At 27.6% G+C, this 21857-nt stretch overlaps 5 protein-coding genes across 7 annotated transcripts in view; 3 read left to right on the forward strand and 2 right to left on the reverse strand.

The window, feature by feature from the left end:
* The first annotated feature begins 229 nt into the window (after positions 1-229).
* On the forward strand, positions 230-6244 carry LOC106784155 (probable 2-oxoglutarate dehydrogenase E1 component DHKTD1 homolog, mitochondrial). The gene is made up of 13 exons (XM_014743403.1): positions 230-519; positions 604-893; positions 1462-1681; positions 1752-2101; positions 2695-2916; positions 2996-3153; positions 3230-3497; positions 3821-4028; positions 4126-4538; positions 5146-5266; positions 5344-5532; positions 5676-5761; positions 5831-6244. Exons 1-13 carry the CDS (start codon positions 339-341, stop codon positions 5942-5944), a joined length of 2820 nt encoding a protein of 939 aa, XP_014598889.1. The 5' UTR covers positions 230-338; the 3' UTR covers positions 5945-6244.
* LOC106784126 lies at positions 6014-6859 on the reverse strand. Its single transcript, XM_014743285.1, has 3 exons — positions 6533-6859; positions 6283-6412; positions 6014-6210 (listed from the first exon to the last, which is right to left on the reverse strand). The coding sequence occupies exons 1-3, from the start codon at positions 6857-6859 to the stop codon at positions 6014-6016; spliced, it is 654 nt and encodes a 217-aa protein (XP_014598771.1).
* A 403-nt stretch (positions 6860-7262) lies between these two features.
* Positions 7263-10859, reverse strand: LOC106784197 (28 kDa heat- and acid-stable phosphoprotein-like). The gene is made up of 6 exons (XM_014743490.1): positions 10693-10859; positions 10564-10600; positions 10331-10428; positions 8000-8128; positions 7782-7912; positions 7263-7669 (listed from the first exon to the last, which is right to left on the reverse strand). Exons 2-6 carry the CDS (start codon positions 10571-10573, stop codon positions 7453-7455), a joined length of 585 nt encoding a protein of 194 aa, XP_014598976.1. The 5' UTR covers positions 10574-10600; positions 10693-10859; the 3' UTR covers positions 7263-7452.
* Positions 10860-11396: 537 nt separating this feature from the next.
* On the forward strand, positions 11397-17845 carry LOC106784183 (ADP-ribosylation factor-like protein 4C). 2 transcript variants are annotated; one of them, XR_001381397.1, is made up of 6 exons: positions 11397-11746; positions 12087-12188; positions 12312-12779; positions 12860-13075; positions 13144-13532; positions 13613-17845. XR_001381397.1 is itself a non-coding variant. In XM_014743456.1 (6 exons), the coding sequence occupies exons 4-6, from the start codon at positions 12566-12568 to the stop codon at positions 13338-13340; spliced, it is 627 nt and encodes a 208-aa protein (XP_014598942.1). In that variant the 5' UTR covers positions 11397-11581; positions 11689-11746; positions 12087-12188; positions 12312-12565; the 3' UTR covers positions 13341-17845. The 2 variants fall into 2 exon arrangements, 1 of the variants encoding a protein (XP_014598942.1); XM_014743456.1 differs by having other exon boundaries at positions 11397-11581; positions 11689-11746; positions 13144-17845.
* Positions 17846-18594: 749 nt separating this feature from the next.
* The window catches only part of LOC106784174 (formin-like protein CG32138), a 23520-nt gene continuing 20257 nt past the window's right edge, over positions 18595-21857 (forward strand). For both annotated transcript variants that reach the window (XM_014743439.1, XM_014743440.1), the window contains exon 1: positions 18595-19370. In XM_014743439.1, the coding sequence (XP_014598925.1) occupies positions 19098-19370 (273 nt within the window). In that variant the 5' untranslated portion in view covers positions 18595-19097. The remainder of the gene's footprint in view (positions 19371-21857) is intronic.

The raw sequence follows: 21857 nt of genomic DNA on the forward strand, positions 1-21857 counted from the left end.
TATATATATATTACATTATATAGTCAGAATATAGTAAGATATAATAAATAACATTATAAACGTTTGTAAAATATTTTTGTCTCTTTTTAAATCCTATTTTTTTATATTCTTTTCTCTTTGTTCATTTCCTTGGCTGATAACATTTCCTTCCAAACAAGCAATCTATGTAAAGATAAATTCGTAAAATAAGACTATACGGACTTTTTAAGTAAACAGATAAGAATTATCGTATGTGCAGTTATTAATTGAGTAGTAGCATATAACACATAATTGAGAGAAAACGTGCTTACTTGCAGCAGTTGACTTCTCGATATAAATTTTTAATTTTTCTAACAATCATGGCACTAAAAACATATACCAGTTTAAAATTACATTTAAAAAGAAAAATTACACAATATAATAAAAATATTTTACAAATAAAACATATTTGTTGTAAACGTAATGTTGTTATTCAATTGTATCACAGTGAAAATGGTGTTTATGGATATAAACCCAAACAAGCACAAAAACATTTGGAAGGTATTTAAATTAATCAGTTTATTTATATATTTTTGTTTAAATATCATAATTATTATTATTTAATATACTAATTTTCACACACAGTGTCAAAAGAAGACTTAGAGATACGAGTTAAAAACAGTAATTTTTATAGGCTTGTTATGGCATATAGACAGTTTGCTCATAAACAGGCCAATATAAATCCTATATCATTAAGCAAACAAGTAACACTTGCGGAATTGCAACCAGAAAAATTTGGGTTAAATCTAACTGATAATGTATCTTTTAAAGGAATCTTAGAGATAAAACAAAAGGAAGGAACTGTTTCGGAAGCACTGAAGTTTTTGAATACTGTTTATTGTTCCCATATTGGAGTCGAATTTAATTATCTTGAGGTAAATATATATATCATCTTTTAATAATTCATTATTTTAATAATTATATTGTGTACATATTTAAATGTTATTCATTATTATTGTTATTATTATTTACCAATTTTTTCCCACCCTTGAGTGATTTTTATTTGCTTCTAAATGGATTTGTCCTTATCAAGTTTAGCAGATAGTCTTGTTTAAAGAATAAGAGGACTACGCTACATATTATCTTTAGGATAATACCTTTTTAAATATATCTGTGCATGTCTGATTGTGAGTTTAGTCGGAGCTATCATAGGTGTGTAAATAATTTAATTGTTATATTGGTAATTGAAATTATAAGCGTTAGTATGAAAATCTGTCTTTGTTTCCGTATTCTTTCTATTTCTCTTGCTAGCGGTATATATTTATCTATTGTTTCTTTTTTTTTTTTTTTTATATATTTTGATGTTCCGTTTGTATCTAATGAGACAGATATGTTAACAATGTACGTAATACATTTATATTTTATTTTTTTGTAATTTAATAATTTATTAATAAATATATATTATTAATAATTCATTTACTATTGTTATTATTATTTTAATAGACTGAAGAAGAAAGGGAATGGTTTTCTAACGTCACAGAAATGTGTTTAATGGAATCATTGGATAATAAAACACGTATTGCTATTGCAACAGAAATGTTAAAAAGTCAAACACTTGATAATTTTCTGGCTGCAAAATTTGTAAGCTTTAAGAGATATAGCGGAGAAGGAGCTGAAAGCATGATGGCTTTTTTTCATGAATTTTTTAATTTGTCTGTAAATAGTAAGTATATAAAGGTAAAAGTATTATTTAAATAAAAAGGATTCTAATAATTTTTCTATTCATTTTACAGGTGGCTTAACTGATATTGTTCTTTGTATGCCACATCGTGGACGTTTAAATTTTCTAACAGGAATGCTTAATTTTCCACTAGAAAAATTATTTTATAAGCTTAAAGAATCTTCAGAATTTCCAGATGATGCAAAGACAACAGGTGATGTTGCAAGTCATTTGGTGTCTTCCATAAATCTAGAAATTGATAATAAAAATTTACATGTTACTATGCTCCGTAATCCATCGCATCTAGAAGCTGTTAATCCAGTTTCCATGGGAAAGACTCGGGGAATAATGCAAATTGTCAAAGATGGTGCATATAGTGATGATCACTCTGCATGGTGGAGTAATAAAGTATTGAACTTACAAGTAATTATTAATATATCTAACTTTAAATATTATACAGGGTATCAAATTTTTTTCTGTACAAACATTGTAAGCGTATTCTACGCACAAAAATAAGGAAAAAAGGTTATATAAACATAGGGATCATTTATAGCTTTATTAAAAAATTATAACATAAATTATAAAATCGTCTAAACATATTGCTCAAAGATGATGTTTAGTGGTTCTATGTATGTTGCTTACTATCTTGGAGTGATTCAACGTATTCTTTTATGAAAAATAGCTTGACTACTTAATACATTTGATCTCACTTCCACTACAATTTTTATTTATGGGGGAAAATAAAACAAGAAATTTATGCAACTAAGATAATTACACTTCATGTTATAATAGGACAAATCGGAAATGCAATTGTAGAAATTAATAGAAATCCACAAGAAATTCGTCATGTCATAAACATATATATATATATATATATATATATATAGAAGATTTTTTTTATTTTTGTGCTTAGAATATGTTCATAACGTTTGCACAGAAAAACATCTGGCATCATGTATATTATAAAATATACAAATGAAAATATAAATATAAGTTTTTGTTGACCTCTTTTTAAGATTCATGGTGATGCTGCTTATATGGGACAAGGAATTAATCAAGAATGTCTAGCATTAAGTGGCGTTCCTCACTTTGAGATAGGAGGTACAATTCATCTAATAATTAATAATCAATTAGGATTTACAACTCCACCTTCTAGAAGTAGATCATCTAGATATTGCACAGATTTGGCAAAAATGATTGCAGCTCCTGTAATTCATGTTAACGGAGATGAACCAGAAGTAGATATATTACATTTAAATTTATGTGTGTGAAATGTTTTACACATCAATTACTTTGAATACAGCAAGATTTTTACAGATGGTTATACGAGCCACAAGAATAGCATTTAAATATCAAAGGAAATTCAAGAAAGATATTTTTATAGATATAAATTGCTTTAGAAGATGGGGTCACAATGAATTAGATGATCCAACTTTTACAAATCCAAGAATATACAAAATTATACAAAATCGTCCGTAAGTATAATATTTGACTATATCATTATATCAATAAATTGATAAAAAATAAAATATGAGATTTTTAATCCTTTAGATCTATACCAGATCGATATGTAGAGAAATTAATTGAGTCAAATATCCTGACAAAGACTAGAAAAGAAAATATTGTGAAAGAATATAATAAGCGTCTGTCTGAAGCTCTCAAACAAGTTGAAAATTACGTTCCACAAGCAATACACTTGTCAGGCAGATGGACTGGCATGAAACAAGCTGAACACAGTATAACTCAGTGGGATACAGGTATTGATATTGATTTGTTAAGATTTATTGGGGAAAGAAGTGTCCATGTAGAAACAAACTGGGTAAGTGTATGTATATAAGTAATAAATAAAGTAGCTATTTATTGGGTCGGTATTTTTCAAGATGTCTGATAATTTATTTTAAATAAATAGTCAGTATTTTTAATAAAATATCAGTGTGTACTCTGTATCAATACGTAATCCTATAAATACTGACCATCTATTTAAAATTTTATCAAATTATTATTTATGCTAAAATAAATATTTATATATTCTGACCATTTATTTTACAGCATACTGACCAAATGAATAGAAATGCTAATAAAATATTTATGTATGATTTATTACAAATTATCTTTAAAAGATAATTGTATTATTTATTCTAGAATATTCACCCTCAATTGCTGAAGAATCACGTTCAAGGCCGACTGAGAAAATTAATATTTCGTGAACAGTTAGATTGGGCTAGTGCAGAAGCATTGGCTATAGGATCCTTACTTTATCAAGGTTACAACGTTAGAATAAGCGGACAAGATGTAGGTAGAGGAACATTTTCCCATAGACATGCTATGTTTGTTGATCAGAATACTGAAAGTTAGTAATATGAAATCTTTTCCATAATCTCTTTCATATTTTCCATAATATTACATTATCTATAGAAATTATAATTAAACATTTAATTATCTTTTAGACATTTATATTCCATTAAATTGCATTGTGGATAAACAAATTGGAAAATTAGAATTAGCAAATAGTATTTTATCAGAAGAAGCGGTACTGGGTTATGAATACGGTATGAGTATAACAGTCCCAACAACTTTAACTATTTGGGAGGCACAATTTGGAGATTTTTTTAATGGAGCGCAAATTATTATTGATACTTTTATAACAAGTGGTGAAGCAAAGTGGTTGCTCAGTAGTGGATTAACAATGCTTTTGCCTCATGGTTATGATGGTGCTGGTCCAGAACATAGTTCATGTAAAATTGAACGATTCTTACAACTAACAAATAGTAAAGAAAACGAAGTTGATGGTGAAGATGTTAATATACAAGTAGTTAATCCTACTACACCAGCACAGTATTTTCATTTATTGAGAAGGCAGGTATGGCCATAAATAAATTGTTTCATCATATTACGGGAATGTCTTATGTAATTAATTATAAATTAAATGATGAATAGAATCATGAATATATATAATGTCCCAAAAATCGTGGTACAACCTGTTGGGTGGTGATTCTATATGCAAAAATAAGTCGAAAAGAAAGAATATTAAGTATATTTGATAGAAAATTTATACAATTTTTCGAAATTTCAAGTCATCGGTAATTTCTTAAGTAGAATCTAACGAAGTTTTTCTTTTACACGAATCGATTGGTCATCCTTTTCTGAATAAAATAATATTAAAATTATAATATCAAACAAAATATATGATTAGTATGTATTTTGAAAAAATGTTTAGCAATTATAAATAAGTCATATCCTTTTCTTCTTTGAGATTATATTCCGATTTTTTTTCATTTAGAAAGTCACAATGAATTAATTTATGCTATAAAAATTAATGTTTTATTTAAAAAAAATACCAATGACATTGACTAGACAATTGCTTAGCATCAAAAGTGATTCTTGCAATAATCCTAAATATTTTTTCCGTAAAAACTAAAATACCACTAACTAAACTTTTCATATTTTTCTATTCATATTTTTTCTAGATGATAAGGAATTTTCGAAAACCATTAATTATAATATCACCTAAAATATTATTACGACATGCGATCGCTACGTCATCATTGGCGGATATGAAGCCTGGTACGAGTTTTAAGCCTGTTATAGGTAAAAAATATCTATTAATATGTTATAAAATATATTTAAAATATAATAAGAAAATAAATAATTATATATATTTCAAGGAAATGATAATATAGATACGTCTAAGATAAATAAAGTAATCTTAACCAGTGGAAAACATTATTATGCCCTTGAAGATTATAGAAAAACTATTAAAGAAAGTAATGTTGCAATTATTAGATTAGAATGTCTCTGTCCATTTCCTTTAAAAGAATTATTGGAAGAAATACAAAAATATAATAATGCAAAACGTAAGTATAATAAATATTGGAATTTATTAAATAAAAATATTCCATTATTGTGTTATTAATAATAACAAATTAATTTTTATTGTAAAGTTAATCTATTATCTTTTTCTTTTTTGAATTATTATATATTAAGTTTTTTAAAATAGTTTTTATATGGAGTCAAGAAGAACCTAGAAATATGGGAGCATGGAATTTTGTGAAGTCACGTTTTGAAAATTTATGTGGTCGACAAGTAAGTTATATACAAATGCAGTTTGTATCAATGTATATAGTATATTAATAATAATTATTATATTTTCAGTTAAAATACTGTGGACGTCCTACTATGGCAGCATCAGCTGATGGCGAAAGCAAATTACATAAACGTGAAGCAGAAGAAGTTATAAAAACACCATTTTTGATAAAAACATTTTAAACTAATGAAGTTAAAGGTTCATATTATTTCTTCCATTTATTTATAACAAATGACTTTCTCAAATAAATTTTACGTTTGATTAGTTCTGAATATTTGACTATTAGCGGCTATTGGTAATTGAAAACTATTCTTTTGACGAATTTCTTTACAATTACTACAACTACAGCAACAAATAATATTGTCACTAGAAAGAAAATATTTATTATTACTTAGACGTTCTTCTGTTATTAAATCTTGTATTCTTTTTTCTAATTCAATAGCAGTTTCTATATAAAAGAAATAGGTAAAAAAAATTAATCATATTAGATTTATTATTGACTTTATTTAATTATACTTACTTAAATTAATATTTCGCAACTGATAAGCTATATTCTTTGCAAACATATCAAACTCATCATCATTTCTTTTTTCCATTAAATTTATTTCTGTGCAAACATCTTTAACCATATATTTTGTAATATTATTTTGCTATAAAAGACGTTATTTTTATAGAACTCTTTTCTTACATATTGATTATTATATAACTCAAATTACTTATTATATATTTTTATAATAAATGTGGCGAGAAGGATATTAATTTTATAGAATACTTACTTGTTTATCAGAGTTAATGAATGGGAAAAATAGTTCATGCATTAGTTTAAAATATTTTGTTTGGGATTCATACAATTTTCCACATAATATGGCAGCCGCAATTTTTGATAATTCAAAACAATATTGCTTTTTTAAATCTTCTATTTTTTTAATGCAATCATATATTGTTAAAGAGGGTATATTCATGACATCTACTATATGTTTATATACTCTATATATGTATATTTTTTTATCAAAATGATCAAATGGATTTAAATATTCATATTTTCCATAGAGAATTAATAAGTTTACCACTTCTTCTTCTGCCCACTTAAATACCATTTTAAATATTTTTCTAATAATATTTTTTTTTTTAAATTGGATACATAACCAAATTAACTTCTATTTATTGTCAAACATTGAAAGCAAGAAAAAATTAGTTTTTGTTTTTTGAGTTATAAATATTCTACAATTATTAATATTTCTATTTATCCAAAAAATATATTTTATATATGATACCGATATATTTAAAATAGTTAAAAAAGAATAATAAATTTAAAAATATGAAAGGAATGACATTTTTGATTCTTTTATTTTTTTTTTTTTTTTTTTTTTTTTTCGAAAAAAAAATAATAGTATATATTCAAGATGATATCACATAATATTCTGCTAAATATATATGTGTGTGCGTATATGTTTATATATGATAAGTATGAAAGTATTAAGCTTAGAAAAAAACAATTAATTTTAAATATTATTACAGTAATTTTATTTAAACAATTTAGGATATACCCATCAAATGCTTAGAGTACATATTTACTCATAGTCATTTAATTCAATTTCCATAATATGAAAGTAGGTTTGAATTGTATAGGAAATTAGCATAATATAACACATAGATAATGGTGTAATTTAATTTGAATGATTTTAATAATCTAGGTTCTTTTACCCAATGCCTTTTGTGTCAATTCAGTTTTCTTTTGTTGTGCTAATTCTTTTTGTTTCTTCTCATCTTCTCTTCGTTTTGCAGCTTCTTCTCGTTGTTGTTTAATTATTGCTAACCGTGCTAAATCCGCTCTAGCCTTATCGGTTTTTCCAGCAGCATGCAATTTCCGATAATTTGCATAGGCCCTTTGCTTTTCTAACTGCTCTCTGAAATTAACAAATATTCATAGATATTTTTTTAATTATTACATAAATCTTTTTACTCTTAACCAAAATGGCAAAATAATATATAAATAAGAAAAATATTAAAATTATTTACTTTTCTTTTCGCGACAATTCAGGCTTTTCAGAATCTAATGATTGATTCAGTTGCGATAATTTTTTTGCTTTTTTTTGTACTCTGTTTGGATTCTCCACCTGAATTAAATTCTCAACTCCTTTCGCTTTACCCTTAAAAAAAAAAAGAAACAAACAAACAAAAATACTAATTAATATTTATATTAAACAAAATAAAATTAGTAAATAAATTTTAACTACCTCTGTTTCTGATTCAGACTCCGATTCAGTTTCAGTATCAGTCTCGCTGTCATTTTTCGATTTGTTCCTACTCCCACGTGCTTTGGGTTCTACTTCTTCCTCGCTAGATGACTCATTACCTTTATTTTTCTGAAAAAAAATAAATGAAATAATTGCCAATTTTAATGTAAAAATATTTGGTAGTTTTGTTTAAATTAATGATATTATTTTACATCATTAATGTAGGATTTTCTGTGTACATTAACATATGTATAAACATATATCTTTTTGTACACATTGCATTATTCTTTTAGTTATATAAAAGATAGTTGCAGTGTGCGTCGTTTATACAGTATTAATGTAAATAGCATGTAATTACTAAATGTCTGAATATCAAAATATTAAGTATTATATATTAAAAATTAGATTGCTAAAAATATATAGATATAAAATTATTATTATTAACGATTATCTATTACGATATGATTTAAGCCATTAATACTTTGAAATATCGATATATATATATAATACAATTTTATTAATAAAAAATACAAATAACATTTTAAATTACTTTCTCGCTCTCTTGTGTATTCATATATAAGAAATTGATATTCCTAGAACACCTTAGAAAAACAGTTTGATTTTACACCTTTAAATTGGAGATTAGATAAACAAACAACATAGACCTTGAATGTGAGATTTATTTCTAACGAGAAAAAAAAGTCAAAAAGGGATCATAGATTTTTTACAATATATTTATATTTACAATAAGATATAAAGTAAACGATATGCTATTAACGAAGCATCAGGGAATTATACTTTGTTAAGGAAATATTACAGAAATTCAATACAAGTAATGGAAGGAAATTCATAAGAAATTTTAGATCAATGCGTTTTTCAAATTAAGATCAACATTTTGTTAATAAAGAATTAATATTATATTATTTTAATACAAGTCAGAAATCAGGTGAAAATTTTGTCAAATTTGTTGTCCAACTCATAGTTCCTTTGAGACTTTTTATCTGCACGTTAAATAGAATATGATTTAAAACAAAAAGAATTTTAAATTCAAAGTCAATGTTGCCACAACTTTGTTTACCTAATCTCTACTGATTAAAAAGTGTAGAATTGAGCTGTATTGGTCATGACGTATAATTTTCTTTCATCTTATAGTTACTCACAAAATTGAGCGTACACAAGCGCTATAAAAATTTTATTTGTTTCATTAAACTTAAATGTCTAGAATTTGCTGATGATAGAATTATATTGTGATAAAAGCCAAATATGTTATTTAATAAGAATAATACTAATTGTAGAACATAAGGGAGGATGGTTAAGTCATGTGACAACTAATGAAATTAACGAAATATTGAATTTGTTAATACAATTATAGAGACAAAATAATAGAATAATTCAGTATTAAAAAAAAAAAATTTTAAGCATTTAACTGAAAATTTGAATATATAATATTAAAATAAATTATTTCTATCGTAATAATGACTCTAATTATCTGGCGTATAAAATTAGAGAATAGTTGGTACATATTATTTCAAAATTATTACATACTCTGTCAAATTCCCCAGATTTACGTTTCTAGAAGAAAACTTTTATTTAACAAATAAAACAGAGATCTAACAAAAGATTTATTCAATCATAGAGCTTTGATATTAAGAGTATTAATCATTCGAGAATGTGAAATGAAAATCGAGAGATTATTAATAAAAATACATTTGAGGTATGAAATGATTTGCATGAGCAAATCCTAAAGTGTAAAAACTTTATACCGCACTTTCGTCCTACTACCAGATGGGTCATTTCTAGACCATTAACCTTCACAGAAACGAAAATTAAAATTATGTAACTAATAGAAAATATCTGAATTTCTAATATTAAAAACCTAGCCGAATCTATATAGTAAAATTTTAAAAAGTTGTTACACTTGAATATGCAACAAAATATTAAAGTTAGAATTGTTGTTACATGCAAATATATATATATATATGCATTCAATTTTGTAATAAATAAAATGTAATGCATTTCTTTATTTTGGTTAATAAAATAAGATAAATGCATCATTTATTTTCTTATAATTAAACAGATAAAACTTTTATAGTATGTATATGCTCAATTTAATGAATAAAACTATATATCCGATTGAATTAAAAATATTTCTAACTTTCATCAATATTTAAGGTTATAAAAAAGAAACTAACGAAGCACAATGCATCGCATAAATATTCTGTTGCAATTATCTGTCCCAGTCACATTTGACTATTGATGGACAATTTGACATTACGTACTTAATAATAATATCTAAATCGCTGAGCTGGTGGTTAACCTAAAAATACTGACTCTCCATTGACGTTTTTCTTCTTCCTGACGACGTTGTTCTTCCAATTCCTCGGGATTCGTAAAGTGGCGATTACGGCCTTTGTGATTGACAAATTTTCCTGAAATCAAAATAAACAACAAAAACAAAAATATCTTTCGAAGTCGAGATGTTGAAAATTACGTGTATTTTACTCTTTAAAAAAAGTGATGAGAAAAAATCGAATAGAGAGTAATTAGAAATAATATATACTTACCTCGTGGCATTATTTGTGTTTATAAAACTAATGGTAGCTTAAATATAATATAGTTATCAAAATTGATTGAGTATTTAAATTTCTTGGATTATAATCTATAATTACGTCAAGTTTTAATTAGATCAACACCTTGATGATAGCAAATTCAAACGTAGACTAACATAACTAATGTGAATAACTACGTAAACTAAAAAACACGCCGGTAATGTAATATCGACTACGCAAAGAAAGGACTATATTACTCCTACATATGTATTCACTGCAAGCCAATGCGAGAAGAATGAATGCGTTACACGATTTTCGAAAAGCATTATGTACTGTTCGTATGCGGCGACTTAACCCCGCATGGAGGACTCTCCTACAAGTCTCATTGGCTAGAAAGGTTAACTGCATCGTCACTTTTGCTTGGCGTAACGTATTTTTCTTATTGGTGCAAAGGCTCACAACACTAACTCAATATACAACAAAGAAAGAGAACAGAACAAGTTGAAACGGATAGCATAAAATATTAAAGCAATGATTTTTTTTTTATTTACGTTTGACCGTAAAACATCAATATGTTCATTGCATATATAGAGATTTTACGATTATGTCACAAAGATCCTACTTTGTGTACCTCAAAAATGTCAAAAGTGGGGATAGGAGGAATGAACGTATCATTCTTACTTCTGTGTTACCTCGGAGAGAGCCGCCGCTTACATTATTGTTAAATACAGTTTACAAATAGAAAACATCAGATCTTTTTATTGGCTATTGCACTTATTTCTCGTATTGGTGGCAACTAGTGCTGCCACCATACGACTTCGTTAAAAAATCTGATTGTTAAATGGGTTATGCTATTGGTCGGTATATTGGTAATAAAGTCGTTGATTGTGCATAAGTTTTTGGGGACGTATCGACGTTTACCGGTCCTCGATTGTTTGTTGTCTCTTCTTATATTGGTGACAAGTAATTATTTATTGATAAAGAATGTATATATACGCATAAAAGTAAAATAGGCTAATAATATCGCAAGGCAGTAAGTAAAGATATTTAAAGTGACTTTATGATTATTATGATCGGTTTTTCAAGTTCGATGATAAGTATGTCAAAGTCGATGTGATGTGTTACTGTGCGACCTTTCAGGACGACGGCCTCCTAAGTGTTATATAGATTTGGATACGTTCTATGCACAGATGAACTAGTGAGTATCAAATAAACATGCGTCAAATTACGTAACAAGAGAAATTTTTAGAAATATATCAAATGAGTGCTCTAATATTAAGATAGACGATCGATTACGAATGTAGAAATTAATAAGTCGTTGAGTAATTAACTTTCCCAGAAGCTTGATTATTTCGTTTGTTTATTTTATTTTTTTTTATTTCTTCTCCTAACAGTAGTGAGGTATTTAATGTTACACCAATTGAGAGACATGTATAGAAATTTGATTATTGTTAATATTTATTATATTATTATATTGGAAAAGTGCTAATATACAAATGTGTATATGAAAATATTAATAGCACTTGTGTCGTACACAGAAGGAATAATAAGAAGAAAGAAGAGGTTGATTGACAGAAGAGATCCTTAAAGGGTTCAAGAAGATAATTTGATAGAAGAAAAACATAAAAATAACAAAAGATGTAAGTGGGTTAATTATTTATAAGTAAGTGGATTAATAAATTAATCACTCTTTATTTATAATTATTTTATAATGTTTCTTTTACTAAAAACGTGGCGATAACTGTTTTATTTTTTTATTTCAGGTGGTACAGTACTCATTGGCCTCAAAAAAAACTTCTCTTAGATGAGATAAAAATTATGAGAAGAATAGAAGAAAGATGTTTTAACAACGTATCATCAACATAGAAAACATAGTATAAGAAAAAAGTAAGGTTCAATACAGAAGAGAAGCAAAGCAATTGCATAGATGTTTGATAAAAGTAGGACAGGGTAAGAAGCACAATTATAAAAAGGAGAATAAAGAGATTAAAAATTTGGAAAAGGTGGGTAGAAAGGAATGGGTGCTGGGTTGGGCAGAAGCAGCACCAGTGGAGGTGGTCTGCTCGAGGCTCTTCCCACAGGAACGCCGCTTCATGTAGCTATGCTAGGTCTTGACAGTGCAGGAAAAACAACTGCCCTCTATAGATTAAAATTTGATCAATATTTGAATACTGTACCGACCATTGGTTTTAATTGTGAAAGAATTCGTGGTGGCATTGGTAAAGCAAAAGGTATATTTTATATATCAACCAATAGAATTGAGAGATCATTAATTTTCATATAACATTCCAATATTTATTATATGTCCTAGGAGTAAATTTTTTAGTTTGGGACGTAGGTGGACAGGAAAAGTTACGACCTCTGTGGAAGTCATATACCAGATGCACAGACGGTATTATTTTTGTTGTTGATTCTTGCGATGCGGAAAGACTTGAAGAAGCAAAAATGGAACTTACAAAAACAGTTAGGAGTCCTGATAATGCGGGTGTGCCCATTTTAATTCTTGCTAATAAGCAAGATTTATTGGGTAAACTTTGTTAGTTTAGAATTGAATTATTTTGATATATAATTGCACAACCACAATTTTGCCTTTAGGTGCTAAAGAAGTGAGCGAATTGGAAAAGCAACTTGGTGTCTCGGAACTGGCTGGGATGCCTGGTAGTTCTAGCATAAGGGTGCAGCCTGCTTGTGCTATTACAGGGGAAGGTTTACACGAAGGTCTGGACACTCTTTATCAATTGATATTAAAACGACGTAAATTGGCCAAACTAAACAGGAAGAGGGCTAGGTAGGCCAGGGCTTCGGAAGACTGCACTTGCGTCTTCTGATATTGCCCACGGATGATCTCTATTTTGATAATGGAAATGCCCACCGTGGGCCTCTCCGTATTATCTATTTCATTCTTGTCAACTTTCTCACCCATATTGTTGGCAGCTAAGAAGTGCTCAATTAAATAAATAGATGGCTAAAACAGCAATAGCCCCGTAAGTCTGAAAGTAGAACATTATTGATTATTACAAATGCTTCAACTGTTATTATAACTACTGACAGTTTGTTAACTTAGGTCACATCAAGTCTTGCAATCAATTTAATGTTGAAGAGCTGAGACTAATCAAACTTGATTAAGCAAAACATCCGCACTTGTTAGACTAAGTAATACAAGATTGATAGCTTCATCTAAAGAAAATTCTTTACTCTATATATGACTTGAATTCAATTCTGATAAGAAGAGCATACCATCCAAGTAGTTGGTGGAATTTCATATTGTGGATTATCACTTTTTAATCCAAGATTTAATAGAAGATATATATATATATATATATTATATTATATTATATTATATATTGTCTTCTATTCGCGTTCATGATAAAGTGTGAATGATGGTTTTACATCTTAGAACCTTACTATAGTGCCACTTAGTCTGGAAGTGATCAAAGTTGAAAATGACAAATCATGAACTACTAATTTTTTTAAAGAGGAAGAGTAGCATTACTAGATCAGGCTTTTAATAATTTTGGACTTATCATTGTGGTGAAAGACAGCACTGTTAACGGGACAATAAATAAGGTTGAAGTGTGTATTCATGTGAACATCCCAATTGGAGTTTTGGATTCACAATAAATATATGGAGTATTAGTACATATACTATTATTCCAAAATCAGTTGTAACTGTGGCATGTGTTCTACTAGGGAAAGAATAGTGTTTCATCTATTCATTCAAACATCCTATCTTTACTTAAGAGTGATTGTCTATAAGAATCTTGGATCTTAACTCTGATTGGAAAAGTATGATTGTTCAATGCGCCGTATTAACCTCCAGATTATACAATGACTTAGTATGCATCATAATGCAAATAAATAGTATGCTAGCACTGAAAGAGGCAGTTACAATTAGAGACTGTCTCATTCTCAGGGCCTTTATGATAATTCAGACCTCTCACATGATAATAAGAAGATAACATCAAGAAGCCAGGAGCTCTCAAATTACATGAGTTTTAAATGCAATCAATAAGCACTGTTTGCACTTGTCATTGCTATAATACCAATAATGTTACTGACTGTTAATAATGAAAATGGGAGATTAAAAAAGAGCAAATTCATAAGTTTATGTGAATACAGCGCAGCTTATTATATTTAGCCGGCAGGTATTTCTGTTGGTTAGGTTTAAGTGTACCACTTTTTTGGCCTTCATAGATTGCAGTATAGTTTATATAATTGTCATTTCATTACCCAAGACAAGCTGTCAATCATTTGATATTAAATACGGGAGTTATCGATGTAACTTCAGCTCCTGAATTAACATGAGTTAATCTAGTGAGATATTTGTCTACTGTGAAATTGTATACAAATGTTCCCAATTTGTAATATACACTTTGGTGGAAAGCTTGTTTTCCCATATACTGGCATTTGAATCTGTATATTTGTGCTCATTTTGTGCATGTTTCGTGTTGAGTACATACATGAAATCTCTTGTCAATTTGTTTAAATCTATAAACGATATTAATATTCGCTAAAGTGCTTTGTTTTTATAGTGTGAAATGTAGGATTACAAATTTCCCACAAAGTGTGTGATCAAAAGAGTGAAAGACTGATCATTTAATTTGAGACAGTACATCAACAAAGCAACAGAGAATGGATTATTAAGAAAATGACAAGGAGTCGATGTAAAAGGTCAGTTTAGAAATTGTTTAAGATTCTTTTTAATAGTCCATAATAGCTAATAGGTCGATTCGCTGAGATCAGTCAATGTTATGGAAGGAAAAATTTGATGGGTAATTTAATGTATGGTAGAGTACAAGTTAAAAAATTGAATATATTCTACGTACGTCTATCTAATCAGTGAGAATTTTATCCCATATCAATAATGTGGTGTGAACTGCGATTTTCAAATTATACATAAGTTTAAATACAAAAAGTCAGCGCATAAAAGAAACGTAAAACAATACCTTTATAAGACAAAAATCTATGTATAAGTTGCATATTATTTATTTGATGTTACTATCGGCAGCTTCATCATAGATTCATTGAACCCTTGATCATTAAAACAAAAACGGAAAACAATCTGCTAATATATTACTCTTTAAAAATAAAGTGCTCAGCCATCGGCCTAAGAGATAGATGGATGTGCTTCCTAATGACAAAAATCATTATTTATTATAGTAGAAAAAGCTTTAATATAATCGCATAATTACTCTCGAGGTGACTTGCATAAGTTTAGAAATTTTGAAGATAATCGTATTTCTGCGATTTTTTGCACCTTTATACCTTGAATAAAAGAATTTAATTATTCCCTTTGTATGGGTGTTCTAAACTTATTATAGATGGAATTGTAAGTAGTAAAGAGATCAATTTTTTCTAACACATGTATAACACATTAACTTGTATTAAAATACATATTTACATATAATTATATTTATCATTCTTTATTGTGATATTTTTATCTCCATATGCCAAATTAAAAGAGGTATCGTCCTTTTTAAAATTCACATTGCTAACTTCTACACTTTTGAGATAATTTATTGGTGCTATTTTAAGTAACTTACAATCATCTCCAGTTGAAGATTACATCTAGAAATTATTTTGTAGATCCATTGAAATATCTCGTACACAAGTAGATTTAGTCTTATATTCAAAATCATGTTTTAATAATATTTGTATGTTTTCAATATTCGCGATCTATTGTTTTTCATTTCATTTTTAAATATAACAAATATGTTTACATGTGTATTGAAGAAAACTTTGATAAACAGAAATGCTGTGATAATGTTAAAATATATTGTGGGTGCATATCATATTGTTTAAATAGAGCGATTGTCATTCTTGATGATTGCAGCACTCTTTAATTTTTTTTTATTGCAGCTAGTAGCCTAGTCTCAAATTTTTGTCATATTGAAGGAAGCTTATTTATCAAAACACAAAGATAAAAAATCACAACGATTCATTTAAAGTGCTGTTGTACTAATATTATAATATGCTTTATATATATATATATATATATATATATATATATATGACTGATGTGCGAAATACAGTGAAACAGAAAACTACTCTATGCAGATTGCAATGATAAGACAAAAAAGTAATCATCGTACTTTGTTGTGTGTTACGTTTGAAAATAATTTATTTTATATGATTTTTAGAGTGACAGAAATTTTGTTTTAATACTGCACTGCCTACTTACGCTTTTAATAATAGCACTTAAGCATTTTTTTTCATAGTATCAATATGAGACTTAGTGTTTTATAAAGAATTATTTTCTATCATTTTGAAAACACTATTTAAACTTTGTATAGTCTTAGACATCGTCATTGAAGGTGATTCTTGATCATTTTTCAATTCCGAGTTCATAAAGATAGTTGGAGATTATCGAGTGATATGTGTTGTGTAAAATGATTTTATAAAGGAATGTAAACATTCACACAACACTCTATTTTCCAGCATTGGACAATATTTTATTTCAATTCAATATAATATTTTTATTTACACTGATATTAAATTATATGATACAATCAAGTTGTCAGCTAATTGTCAATAGTTTGTTAATTTTTAGTATGTCTAGAAAAATTACCAATTACTCTGTAGATATGTGTAAAATCATTGACAATCTATTCTGTAGAATTATATATTTTCATCTCAATTTGTTTTGATCAATTATTTGTAATCTTTGATCGGAATAAAATATTGCCCAACAAATACTGCTATCTTTCATACTTTTTATCTCTCATGTACTGTGTAGTGTGAACGTCGATTTTGTGATCGTGTAAATTACAATGATGGGTATATTGATTGTTGCACATCTTTATACAGTTGATATGATATTTAGATATTTGTTTAACTTTCATGAATATTTTTCCTATAGATGCAGATTGTTAGGAGAATTTTTAGTATCTATTGTGAAAATGAATAATTTATTATTGTCTTTATTTTGAACAATATGTTAAGGTACATGAAATTTTTAATAAATTCATTAATTCTGTTAAATTGTAATCCGTACTTCTAATTAATTTTCCTTATTATTTTTGAAAACTTTTGAACGGAATAATCAGAATATCATACTCCAATCATGTGCCAATGATAAAGAAAAGCGTTGCATAATAAACTTATTGTTAGATTTAAATACATTGTATTACGTATCTACGAATGTTATTTGTATTCCTTTTCAAAGTGCACTTAATTGAATAAGAATTTGTATTCGTTTATTATGTGTTTCAATGTAACAAATTGTTTTTAATTCAACTGTTATCAAGAGAAGCGTAAATCTTAAGTCGCTAATATTTGTAAATATATGATTTAACTTCAATGTGCGCTTACTTATATATATAAAATGGATATAATATTTTACCTAGTTTATTATTTGACTGGTTTTTCAAAGATATCCTATTTTAATTGTAATATTTTGAAGCGTTAATTAATTAATTAATCGTCTAGACGTTTTGAATGAAAGTCATATTTATGAGTGCAATATTAATATTCGATAAGTGTGAAGATTTGTTATCTTTTCTTTTGTAGTTTTTTTTCGAATTATTAAAGATTTATTTCGTGTTTTCCTATTTATTGAATAATCATTCAAAGTACACCCATTTTCTTTAAAAAAGATAAAAGTTCGTGCCGTCGCACAGAAGACTCTTATTACTCGTCGTATAAATTCGTATTATAGGAAATCGTTCTTTGTATGAAAATTTTTAAAAATATAATTTACAATATAAATTTAAAGATAAAAAATATTATTCTTTCGCGTAAACTATTTTTGATAACGTAGTAGTGAAAAATAAGAAAAGAAACAATTATGAGAAAAGAAATTGGTAATGATAAAGAAAAATATGAAATGCTCAATTAAAGAAATTGTAATTTTTAAATTTTTATATAGAGTGATATATATGAAAAAAGTAATCTCAATATTTTGGGCATGTTGTAAGGAGACAACTGTATTTAAATTTTCCTTTCTAACAAAGTATCGAACATCGAAATATAATAATCGAAGTTTAATACCTGCAAAGATAAAATATCGAGAAAGATGGCGCCAATATCGGTATATCAAAGATTTTAAGTAAGACGGGAGTGTCCGTCCCCCCTTTGATGAGACTATCGCAGATGTGTGGTGTTGAATACAGAGTGATTCGTCTCACGCGAGTTTCTAAGTTCATGGGAGTTGTGTTCACGATGGATTGCTCGATACTTGTTGCACGAATCAACGATAACCGATTACAAGCGTTTATTCTTCATTATTACTCATTCTAGATAAAGCTTGAATAGTTTTAAGCGATCGAGAATGAGGAAGTATCGTGAACGTCGTCGTCGTCGTCGCCGTCGCTGTTATTGTTACTGACCATTATTCTTCGTTGTTGATAGAAATAGTACACATTGTTTTTGGATTGTGTTTATTTACAAGATATTTTTGTAAGATCGTGCGTTACCGCCGAATATTGTGCGCTTGTGTTAATACAACATACATACATACATACATTCAAACATCATACGCACACACACACACACACAAAATATATATTATATATATATATATATATATATCATATAGTATACACACATGTATGTATTTTATTCGTCTTTTCGAGTGTGACATATTAAACAAATTTGAAACAATGGGTAGCGTGCAAAGTCGTAGCAACGAAAGTGACGTTGGTGTAAGGGAGGTATTTCATGGGGCTATCAAAGACGGATCCTCTCAGCATTCTTATCAGCCGACAAGTCATGGTATCGGAGCTTTGGCCGGATTACATGCGAAAAGTGGCAGCGTCCGTGGTGCACCAAGGCAACCGATGCCGGATGCCATAGAGCTTGAAAGACGGTTTACCAAAGTCTTGGTGAGTAATCTTTTACTTACCAAGTGTCTCACCCTTTGCCACGATCATCTGCTTTTTTCTTTTATTGGTTGATGGCGTGACGTAGGATCTAAATACTTTATTTCTGTCCCTCTCTTCTTTTTCTCCCTCTTTCTTTCCTTTCCTTTCCTTTCCCTTCCTTCCCTTTTCTTTCCTTTCCTTTCTTTTCCTTTCCTTTCCTTTCCTTCTCTTCCTCCCACACTTCTCACATGCATATCCTATACTTTACTAATATGTATCTTTCTTTCTATAAAAATTCCTTATACTACACATTTGTATACGATTAAAGTCTAAATGCCAGTTGTTGTTTACAATAGTATTGATATGTAAAATTTTTCTAAGTAAAATCTTATTTAATATATTAAGTTAATCGGTATTCTTAAAAGGACAATTTATCCATTATTCATTGATACATGAGTCTTAAATATTTGCTAAGAATTATGAAATGATAGGAAGAAGGAATAATGTAAGAATCTTTAGTTGATCGGTTTTATATTTGTCACTTTTATATATACACACATAATAGATAAAATAATATAGATGTTCTCTTTCGATGCAAATATTGTACTTGTTGCAGTCGCAAATATAAAGTTTTTTTCTATCAATTATTTTGTCCTATATAGGTTAGTTTCTGTAAGAGTCCTAAGATGAAAGCCTAGCATGAAAGCATTCTTTGATTCTATTTATAGATTCCACTTGCGATACTTGAATCCATTCATCTTGCTCGATTAAGTAATTAATGTAAATAATAAATAAATGAATAAAACTTTGATTTCATCCGGATTTTATTTTTCTTATTAAGCTATTTCCAAAGGAGCTTTTAAAAATATAAAATGTAAATATATAATATACGTAAATAAATGAATAATAAAAAATGATATATATTAGTATTAGGAATAAATTGTATATAAAATATACATTTCAATGAACGATATTTGTTTGAAATCCTTTATCTCATTGCTGAAACGTTGAACATTAATGGCACTGACGTCACATGTGATCCACGGCTACTGGCTACTTGCACTGTGCACCACATGAATGACGCAATCTTCTTACAGTTAAAAGACCTTGATCTTCCCCGTCGTTCCGCTCTTCCTCGATTTTTCCCTTTTTCTCGTCTTTACTTTTTGTCTTTCGCCAGATCCTTCCAACGATTCAGCTCACCCTTACGTTTCTTTCAGCATGTACGGCGAGTTGAAATCGAAAGTCACCATTAAAATTTATACTTCCGATAACGGGAATGCATTATCGTTCGCGTCCTTCGCCACATCATTTCCGAGTTGTTTTTTTTTCCGTTTTACAATTAGTTATTTCCCCTTTTTTAGTAAACTTTTAATACTTTAAAAACGATGGCGATATAATAAGTCTTCTTCGTTAAAAAAAAATAAGAAAAAATAATAGATAATAAATATCAATTCTTTTAAAATGACAAATATAAATATGTCTGGTTTACAAGTATTATTTTAACTGAATATAACTTAATTTATTTATTTTACGACTAAATTATATGTATATATTCATATGGATGAATGAGTTTGTGTCTTTTTTAAAAGTAGCATAAGTCCATTTGTTCTTATTTTGTGAGATATTTAAGGGTTATAAATATGTTATATATGAATTTTATTATTTGATAACAATTAATAAAATAAGATTTTTTGGACTGCAATATACTTATACCACTTTAAATAAAACATTTATGCATATATATGTAGACATTTTTTTTGATAAATTCTTTAGGATATTGTACAATATTGGGTTTTTATTAATAATATGAAAAGAGGTATGTGCCTAATTGAAATTAGTTTTAATAGATTTTTCTTTTTTTTTTTTAAATTAGGCTTATAATTAAAAAAAAAAAATAAATAGTAGATACTACTGTATTCTCTATTGAAATAATAATTGGTATCTTACATCGAAATAAATAACATGACATATGACAATGATACACAACATTTGATAATGTTTACTATTTTATATTTAAATATATAAATAAAATTATTGTTATTATTAAACTCTTTTCTATAGGTTTGAGGAACTTTTTTACGAAATCTTCTCAACTCATTGTTAATCCATCACCTTTCCGCCTCTAATCGTACAGGTACTAGTTTTTTTCGATTAGGCGAGGCTGTTGAAAAAATAAAATTATTAGTATTTTTTATTGATAACTAGTAGTATTTTATATCTTATAAAAGAAAGAATACATATATCAGAATTGAAATGAATGTTATATATTATTATAAGTATAGTTTTATTGGAAAATGTTTGGTATTTTCTATTATTTTATATTTAAATAAATAACATTGTAGAGTATTTGATTTACTGAACTACTTTATAATTTTTTATATCTGTATAAACAACACTAGTATTTTTTATATAGAAAATTTCGACATTATTTATTAGCTTACTTAATAATTATATAATTACATAATTACATTTCTTCGGGACGCAATAAAGATAATACAATATAGT

Source organism: Polistes canadensis, unplaced genomic scaffold (assembly GCF_001313835.1).
Source record: "Polistes canadensis isolate GaletaPanama2010 unplaced genomic scaffold, ASM131383v1 scaffold_31, whole genome shotgun sequence".
In the NCBI taxonomy this organism is placed as follows: domain Eukaryota; kingdom Metazoa; phylum Arthropoda; class Insecta; order Hymenoptera; family Vespidae; genus Polistes; species Polistes canadensis.